This window comes from Hydra vulgaris, chromosome 10 (genome assembly GCF_038396675.1).
Source record: "Hydra vulgaris chromosome 10, alternate assembly HydraT2T_AEP".
NCBI classification, from domain to species: Eukaryota; Metazoa; Cnidaria; class Hydrozoa; order Anthoathecata; family Hydridae; genus Hydra; species Hydra vulgaris.
In genome coordinates, this window is record NC_088929.1 from 50,834,246 (window position 1) to 50,844,291 (window position 10,046).

The 10,046-nt window shown below is 26.9% G+C and overlaps 1 protein-coding gene across 2 annotated transcripts; it reads left to right on the plus strand.

Annotated features, from left to right (window-relative positions):
* Positions 1–518: 518 nt before the first annotated feature.
* LOC105845879 (uncharacterized) lies at positions 519–9,197 on the plus strand. 2 transcript variants are annotated; one of them, XM_065808267.1, is made up of 5 exons: positions 519–797; positions 949–1,057; positions 3,247–3,478; positions 5,452–5,628; positions 8,737–9,197. In XM_065808267.1, exons 2-5 carry the CDS (start codon positions 1,025–1,027, stop codon positions 9,120–9,122), a joined length of 828 nt encoding a protein of 275 aa, XP_065664339.1. In that variant the 5' UTR covers positions 519–797; positions 949–1,024; the 3' UTR covers positions 9,123–9,197. The 2 variants fall into 2 exon arrangements, 1 of the variants encoding a protein (XP_065664339.1); XR_010641337.1 differs by lacking the exons at positions 519–797; positions 949–1,057; positions 3,247–3,478; positions 5,452–5,628 and adding exons at positions 7,378–7,468; positions 8,215–8,376 and having other exon boundaries at positions 8,737–8,894.
* Positions 9,198–10,046: the final 849 nt, after the last annotated feature.

The following is a 10,046-nucleotide window of genomic DNA, read 5'->3' on the forward strand; positions in this document are numbered from 1 at the left end:
ATATTATATTAAAAATTTTTTATAAATATAACTTCAATGAAATAATTGTTTTTGAAGAAAAAAACGTTTTTATAAAAAAATAAATTAAAGATTCAGAGAAAAAATAATTCAAACTTTAAATTAAAAAAACAAGCTTTTTTGCGCGTTGCGTAGCTGACTGCTGTCTTTTATTTCTATTTTACTCAAATTGTCTTCTAATCCTTTTTTTTTTGTGAATAATAATAAAAAAGGATAATTTGAGTGTAAAGGTAAAAAAAAATTAAAAATTATAATATAATGAGTCAGTTAAATTTTTAAAAACATGTTGCGCTCGTTGCGTAGCTGACCATAGAACTCTACATATATATATATATATATATATATATATATATACACACACGCCGTGGTTAGCCTACCGAAAGTCGGTAGCCAAAAAAATAAAAATTTGCCTACCGAAAGTTTGTTTTATTGGCTAAGAATGTCACGTGTTAAAAATTTAATCTTGTTTATATTTTTTATCTTTTTTTACCATATTTTTATAACTTACCTTATTGTGTTTCTAGCGAAAGTATGGCTTTTTCATGCTCTGATTCTTTTGCATCATTTGCAGTTTTAAAAGAAGCTATTAGGAAGTACGAAGATACTTCTTTTATAAAGTTGTGGGTAAGAGATGCTAGAACTATTGAGGCTGCTAGGAAATCTATTCCTAAAAAAGCTGCTTTAATGGCAGCTGATATTAAGTATTATTATATAAAGTATTGTTGCGTTCATGGTGGTCAAAAATTTAAATATTGTGGCAAAGGAAATCGTAAAACTTCGTAAGTTATTGTTTTTATTGTTTTAGCAAAGTATAGAAATTTACTTTGATTTATATTTTATTATAATTGTTATTGGATTATAACTTATAATCCAATAACCAACCGAATAAAAAAGCCTTATGTTGAATTTTGATTGTGCTAATAATTATAGAACTTTTAAAAAAGACTGTCCATTCTAACTGAATTTTAAAGCTTCTGAAGATGGTCAATTTTTAGTGTTACATACAATGAATAATACACGTTATCATGAAGTATCTGAAGTAAAAAATTTTTGTTTTGTATTTAAATAATTTCTTATTAGTTTTTTAAATATAAGTTACACACAAACACACACACATACACATATACATACATACATACATACATATACAAATGCACATATATGTATATATATATATATATATATATATATATATATATATATATATATATATATATATATATATATATATATATATATATATATATAAAGTTAATAAAAGATTGAAGATATTATAGGGAGGTTTACTTATTTTTTGTTTCAAGATCACACATTTTGAGTATTTTTTTTTTAAGAAAGTAATTGATGTCAGAATTAAAATTGTATTGTTGAAAGTATATTATTTTTAAAGCTTTGTTTTGTAGGTTAAATAATCTAAAAAATGCATGATACTTGGTTTGTTCCTAAATCTGACAAGCATATCTGAGATGTGATCCAAAAATTGAATGGTTTATATTGAGTTAAGTTTCATAATTGACATAGTGACACATTTTGGCTAGCATTCCATTTCACTGCTACACAATTTCACTGTTAAGTTTTTAAGACTAGAGGATTAGGATAGATTTGAGTCAGTTTTGATTCTAAGATATTTTAATAAAACTAGGTTTTTATATATTTTAGTTTTAAGTTTAGGTTTTTATATTTTTTAGATTGATGTGATTTGTAAATGATAAGTTCAGTTATGTTGGTATTAAAAATTAGTTTGTTAAAGTGCTGCGCTTTAACAGACTAAGTTTGTAACTAGATTGGATAAATGATTAATATATTTGCTAATTTTTTTTAATGGTTGGATTGTTATGAGTAATTTTATGTTGTCAGCAAAATAATAAGCCTTTAAAATTTTAGATATTAAGATCATTTATAAAAATGAGGAATAGCAATGGTCCTAATTCAGAATTTTAGGGTATACTTATGGAGCATTTTATTGGCGAAGATTTGGCATTATTAATGAAGACAAATTGCAAAATTTTAAGAAAGTATGATGAAAACAAAAGGAAAGCAATACCTCGAACACCATAGTGTTCTAATTTACTTAGGAGATTAGAGTGATCAACAGAATCAAAGGCTTTCTCCAAGTCAAGTAACAATCCACATGTAAAAAGTTTATTGTCAAGAGCTTTTTTAATAGTTTCAGTTGTTTTAACAAGTACATGAGTTGTTAAGTGTCTGCTATAAAATCCATACTTATATTTGTAAAGACTTTGATTTTTTTCAAAAAAAGCTATAGAATAATGTCAGATAGAAGAGAAATTGATTGATAATTTGTGTGGTCCATTTTTTATGTATAGGAATGACTTTGAATATCTTAAAGATACCTAGAAATAAGCCTTTATTAGAAGAACTATTATATGGTACAAAGAGGTTTAGAAGTAACATGATAATTAAGTTTAAGAAGGTGTGTGGGATCTAAACTTTTATTGTTTTCTAGAATTTTTTTTATTAAATTAGATACCATATTCAGTCACTAGATTAAGAAAAAAGAATTAGAATTTTTTAAATAGTCAGACAAGATACTATAAGAAGAACTCATTTTACTTTTAGGTGGGCATTGTATTGTTTTATAAAAGTTGTTGAAAGTGTTTGCAACAGCCATACTGTACAAGATGCTGTTACCAGAAAACTTCAAGATGAAAATCGCAATTTTAAATCCAAATAAACAGGAATGTATACGCTTATACAAAGTACCACTGGTTTACCTTCATGTTTAATCAGTAATAAAATGTTGTTGAGTAGCATATATATATATATATATATATATATATATATATATATATATATATATATATATATATATATATATATATATATATATACATGGCTTTCTGATGAGCCTGCTGATGGTGAAACAAGTTGTTGAAGACCAGTAAAAATTAGATAAATGTTTTTACTAATTTATTATTACTCTGTTCTTTAAGGACATTAAGCACTCTATTTGTAGAATACACTAACATAGTTTTTATATATTTATATATATATATATATATATATATATATATATATATATATACATACGTACATACATACATACATACATACATACATACATACATACATACATACATACATACATACATACATACATACATACATACGTACATACATACATACATTATAAACCAATTAATTTTGTACAGACTGTTTTGAAGTGGACTGAATTTTCTTCTTTATTAATCTTTGTTTTAAATTCAGATTCTCTATAAGCACTTGCCAAATCAAAGAAAACTTCCAGATTATGCTATCAAGAAAGCTAAAGAGTTAATGCATTTAAAGCCGAACAAAAAACTGCTACAAAAAGAGTTGAATAAATCCACAGGTAAAATTATCACTCTAAGAGATCTTTCAAACATTGCTGCTTCATCTAAGAAAGTTGAAAACAGGAATGATATCACGACCTTTGTTACAACTTTAAAAGACAAATATAGTAAGTAGTCTTATGAACTGATAATGCTTCTTGTTTTTTATTTTATTTTTTTTCTCTTAAATTTGACTTGTTTTTAAATAATGTTTCTCCATTTGTTTCTGTTTTTATTGCTCAATAATTTGTAATTTATTGATTTTATATTGTTTTATTAGGTCAAATTTAAACTATATTTTCTGAATCTTTCTGGTTTTGTTTAGAAAGCTAATAAATTGACTTATTAAATTGAAAATGGGGATTGTTCTTGACATATCAGTCTCAGCTTTGAGATTAACAGTTTCAGCTTCAACTTGATGCTGAACTTGATGTTGATAAGGATTATTATAATCAGCTTGAGAGAGAGTTAGTTTAGGAGTTACTCCTAAAGTTTAGGAGTAACTCCTAAAGTTTAGGAGTAACTCCTAAAGTTTAGGAGTAACTCCTAAAGTTTAGGAGTAACTCCTAAAGTTTAGGAGTAACTCCTAAAGTTTAGGAGTAACTCCTAAAGTTTAGGAGTAACTCCTAAAGTTTAGGAGTAACTCCTAAAGTTTAGGAGTAACTCCTAAAGTTTAGGAATTACTGGTAAACTGCCCCTCAAATGATTTTATGCAAGTGAGACTAAATGAATAACTTCTAATTTTAGATGATTAAATTTAAAAAATTTATTTTTAGATCTAAAATTAATTAATCTAGATAAATTGTTTACAGTGATGCAAATAAAATTATATAATAACTATAAATATATGTATTATATTTAGTATATGTAAATATATATTCTAGGAGTGCACCGATCAAGTCTTACCCGAAAGCGTGTGCGGTCGCACGCCTTGTTTGTCCACATTTAAAGTAATTTTTTTAGACAAAATTTTTTTTGACTAAATTTTGTGGAGCTATTTAAAAAATTTTTATAAGTTTTTAACTACATTTTTCAAACAGAGCAATCGTTATGTTCATTATCTCCAGTATTTCATATTAACGCTGGAAATCCGGCAATATAAAGGAAGTAATTTCAGACTGGGATCAAATGTGGTAAATACATTTATAAAAAAATCATGCAGTTTTTTAGTTAATTTTAGTTAAAATATACTGCCTTTTTCCTCAAATTGTATGAAATTCGGTAGCTAAAATTACCTACCTAAAAAAAAAAATACAAAGTTTTAAAAATGTTTTACAAAATGAATATTTTTTCGGAATTTACTATTTTTAAGTTATTAATGAATAAATTATAAATGAATAAATATATGAATAAAATATAATATTTTATTTCGTTACAACTTTGTTTCTTTCTTTTTAGAATTGGTTTTTTTCTAAGTAGATAAGTTTAGCTTTTTACCTCAAATTATTGAAATGCTTTAAAAGTTAAAAGATGCTAACTGCCATGGTCAGTGTGTCTAAAAAAATTGCTTTAAATGTGGACAAACTTTGTGTGCGACCGCCAATCTTTTAGTCTTGTCCGCGCAAAATAATTTAATTTGAATAGGATGCCAGGTAAAAAAAATTTTCATTTTGAATGTCTTGGGATGCCAGCTAAAAAAGCCTGCTTGATTTTTTATTTTCTATGATAAAATTTAACAGATGTTTTGATTTTACTGTACAGTATCTACATAGGTATCTATTGTTTTAGCTTTTATTACCAATTAAAGGGCAACAAATATTCATATATTTTTTGACTTTGAATTAATTAATATAGATAGAGATGTTAGAATCAGAAAATAATTTAGGCTGATTAAGCTTCAACTTCAACCTGACACTTCAAATCAGCTTTACCCTGAAGCTGATTGCCAGAAATCAAATAAAACTTTCGTAATGAAAAGTTAAATTTAAGTTATTTTAAAAAATGGTATGTAATAGCAAAATTTGATAACACAACTTTGTTATAGTAATAGCTGCTTCTAATGTTTTTATTCAGTCATTCAGAAAATGTTTCTAAACTTTATTTATTTACATAAATTATTATTTTTAATTATTATTAAAACAATCACTTTTTTTATTTTCAGATGCTAATGTTGAAGTTTTATTAGATTCTGACAACAATTTGAAAGGGATTTTTTTTCAAGACGATATTATGCACAGTGCGTACAATTCATATCCAGAGTTCCTTTGTTCTGATGCAACATATAAACTGTTACAAATTCGTCTGCCTGTTTATATTGTACTTTGTGAAGATAGTTGTGGTTAGTGTGTTTCTTTATACATTAATGATATGGTTGATACATCCCTAGATCAACTGTTGTAAATAATATTGATAACAGTCAATTTAGGAATGTATCAACCAATCACAAAATGTATAAAGGAAATGAACAAGTTTATATATTCATATACAAATATTTATTTTTTATGAATGAAGACTTTAAAGGTTGTAGGTTCTAAGTCTTTAAGAGTTAAGGTTAAGAGTCAAAAAAACATAAAAATGGGAGAGCGTTCCAAAAAATTGAATTGTAGGGGGGAAAAACTGGACAAATAAAAGACCATGCAGTGACAAATACAGTAAAAACTTGTGCCTTTACTTAATGACGAGATGAGAATGAGTTTTGGTTGCTGGAGCTAGAGCTAATAGCTTCTTTGAGCAGAAACCATGGAAACCATGATAGTATTTGTAGAAAAGAGAAAGAAAAGCAACAATATGACGATGTGATAATGGTTGGAGGTTGGCTGCAAGAGCCAACCTCCAACCATTATCTACATATGTTTACAATGCGTTTTTGCACTTTGTTTAAAAAAGAAAAAGCATTATTAAAAGATTTACCCCAGATATGGCAGTATTCCATAAGCACAATAAAGAGGCTAATTTTGCAATGGATTTGATATACGGTTTCCAAGAAAGATCGGAAGTAAGAGTTAATCCTAGAATATGAAGAGTAGATGACTCATCAAGTACATTACCATTCATAAATATAGGAAGATCTAAATTATTATGATAATGATTGGCTGAAAAAAATTGAGTTTTATCTGAATTAAAGTTCACCAGCCACTGTATGCCCCATGCTGTAGCAGAAGTGATATCCTTCAAGCTCATATGTCCCCTCCAAGCATTCAGAGAGTGTTGGCTTCTTATCACGATAAGAATAAATGGTAGTATCATCAGCAAACAATGCCACCTAAGATGTGAGAATATCTGGAAGATTATTAATGTAAATTAAAAAGAATATAGTGCCAAGGATAGAACCTTGAGGACCCCCTGAAGTTACAGGATATAAAGAGGAGTGCTGTCCATTGAGGACAAATTTTATACTACGATTGGTAAAAAAGAACTCAATAATCTTAAAGATGTTACCAGATACACTGTAAGAAGAAATCTTATGGAGAAGACCAGCACGCCACGCTTTATTAAAAGCTTTAAATATGTCAAAAACCATATAGTTAAAAGCAGTGAAGGTATGCTTATAGTCACTTCTGATATGTGTGGTTGTACATTTAGAAAATCAATGGGTCTGCCATGTCGCCATATCTTTGCAGTTCGCCAGTTCCTCGGTTTGAATCTATTTGATGCCAAGCTATGTCTGGAATGGTGGGCAATGAAGTATTATCGTCAGCATCAAAGAGTTTTTAATACTTTTCTTGGAGCAACACAAATCTCCACTTAAAACTAAGGAGTCTTAAGTGGAGATTTGTGTTGCTCCAAGAAAAAAAACAATCCTTTCTCAGCACGAAAAATTCAAACTTGCACTTCGTACAACTTCAATATTAGCTACATTAGTTTCAGAGTCAACTGGACCTTCTTTTGAACAGAGAATGGAACTTCTACAAGAACTGCAAAAGGGTTGGGAGCATGGCAAAGTCATGGTATTAAATTAACTTGATGAGACAGACTTAAAAGTATCTGATATAGTCTCAAGTCAAACTTTTTCAGATGCAGGAGCATCAAACGATGTAGACCTTATTAAAAACTCTAGCAAAAAGGATAGAAATGAGATCGATTTCAGAAATGAGTCTTCAGAGCAATATGTTACTGCTGATAATTTGCAACAAACCAAGAAGAATGTTTTGTTGTGCAGGACGAAGCAGGTGTTCTAGGTATATATAAATTTCAAAAAAATTATATGCAATTGAGATTGATAATTATAGAAAATAGAGTTTATTAATTACACGGATAAACAAATAAAATTTTATTGTGCATATCTTGTTAACTAGGTGGTTTTTTTAAAACAAATTAAATATGCTGATTTCAAATATGCAAACCATTTTTCACCATCACGTCAAGTTGTAAAGATATTTGGGTTCAAATCTTTAGTATTTAAGGTAAAGTCCCTAATATTGTCGAAAAAAAAGTTATTCAAAAGTATGTCAACCTGGGTCTCAAAAGAAGCGTATTTTCATAGAGATTTAGAAAAGATAAATATTTTTACTTAAAATTTATTGATAAAAAAAATTATGTGAAAAAATGCTAAAGACTTTTATAAAAATTTTAACAAAATGTTTCTCAGCAATAATACAAAAAGTACTTATTTTTATTACAAACAAATACCATTTTTAAAATCTCTATGAAAATACGCTTCTTTTGAGACCCAGGTTGACATACTTTTGAATAACTTTTTTTTCGACAATATTAGGGACTTTACCTTAAATACAAAAGATTTGAACCCAAATATCTTTACAACTTGACTTGATGTTGAAAAATGGTTTGCATATTTGAAATCAGCATATTTAATTTGTTTTAAAAAACCACCTAGTTAACAAGATATGCACAATAAAATTTTATTTGTTTATCAGTGTTATGTAAGAATAGGAATTAATTATAGCATTTTGTACATTTATTTTAGATACTCAGTTAAAAAAGATTTGCTTGCCTCAAAGTGTTGTCCAATGTGGACGTCCTAAAGGTGCTACTCATACAACAATAGGTCTTCCTAAAAAACGTCTTTGTCGATCTTCTGATGTGCCAGTTCCTTTTATAAAACTTGAACCTGTTAAAAGACATGCTTGTATGTTAAAAATATTGTTTTACATTTAAAGCTAATAAATAACAAGTTATTTTTAAAAGTTTTTCTTTCTAATTTATATTAAGGGTCATCCATAAAGAGTTTAACTAGTAAATTGTAATAAAAGATTTTTTTCTGGTACTAAGAAGATTACTTTTCTTGCACAATTTTAAACTTATATGTTTAATGATAATCACTGTCCAAAAATGGAAATGGTCTCCTATCTATATTAAAAAGTCAAATACAGCATGACATACTTTATTGGTGACCACTTAATTAAATTTAATAAATGTTTTAATGAATTTTTTTATTAATAGATAGTTTTACAGCATTAGTTATTAAGATTAAATGGTTTTGTTATAGTGATGCTTAGTTGGTTTTTAAAAGCTGACGACGTACAGAAAGCTCTTTCTGGTACCCTTATCAATAAGAGTGCTGTAGAAAAAAGACCGAATTGTATTCCATCATCTATACTTGATGAAAGTGCATTAGAGTTGCTTTCTTCATTGCAAATATACTTTAGCTCAGATGCATGGAAAGCACTTGATAAAGTAATCAAGGCTAAAAAAAATCAACATATATGGCCATGCGCTGTTTGCCTGAAGAGCACAAGCGAAGAAAATAAAACTGGCAATGCAATAGCATGTGATTCATACTTGTTGTGGTCACATAAAAAATGTGTAGGACAAAAAGAGAATTTCTTTTTAAAAGCAAGGTATTGGTTTTGTCGCACTTGTTATGGAAAATAATGATTTAAGTATTAACTTTATAATTTTTGTATATATATATATATATATATATATTAAATTGATTGTTACAGTTTATATAGTTATATTTAAATAGTATTATATATTATGATAAATAGTATTATATAGTATGATTGTTACTGATTATATAGTTATATTTAAGTAGTATTATTTAGATTGTATAGATTAGATACAGATTGTGAAAATATTTATAAAACCTCTCAATGCGATGTCATATTTTATTTTTTGAACTATTTTTTGATCCAAGCTTTAAGATAAATAAAAATCTAATCTTATAAAATAAAAAGAAATAGTTTTAAAGAAAAAGAGAAAGAAAAAAAAAACAGTTTTTTAGTAACAACATTTTTTCCTTTTTTGTTTTTATTTGTTTTTTGTTTTGTATTTAATCTAGAAATATGAAATGCTAAGTCCTATGGTTTACCTTCTCGTGGTGCATTTCGTTAAATAAGTTACAAAAGTTTCATACTTTGTAATTTATAAACTAAAAACCAAGGCAATATTTGTTGAAGTTATTTAAAGTTTGTGGAGATGCAGTTCCTTGCTTTGTCCAACCTTTTAGACTATATATATATATATACACATGCGAACATATAAATATATATATATATATATATATATATATATATATATAGAGAGAGAGAGAGAGAGAGAGAGAGAGAGATTTGTACAAAAAAAACAAATATCTAACTTGAGCTTCTACTGCCAGGTTCCTGATGATCCTGCTGAAGGAGAAACTGACAGTAGAAGCTCAAGTTAGTAAAGTGTTATTTTACTATATATATATATATATATATATATATATATATATATATATATATATATATATATATATATATATATATATATATATATATATATATATATATATATATATATATATATATATATATATATATATATATATAT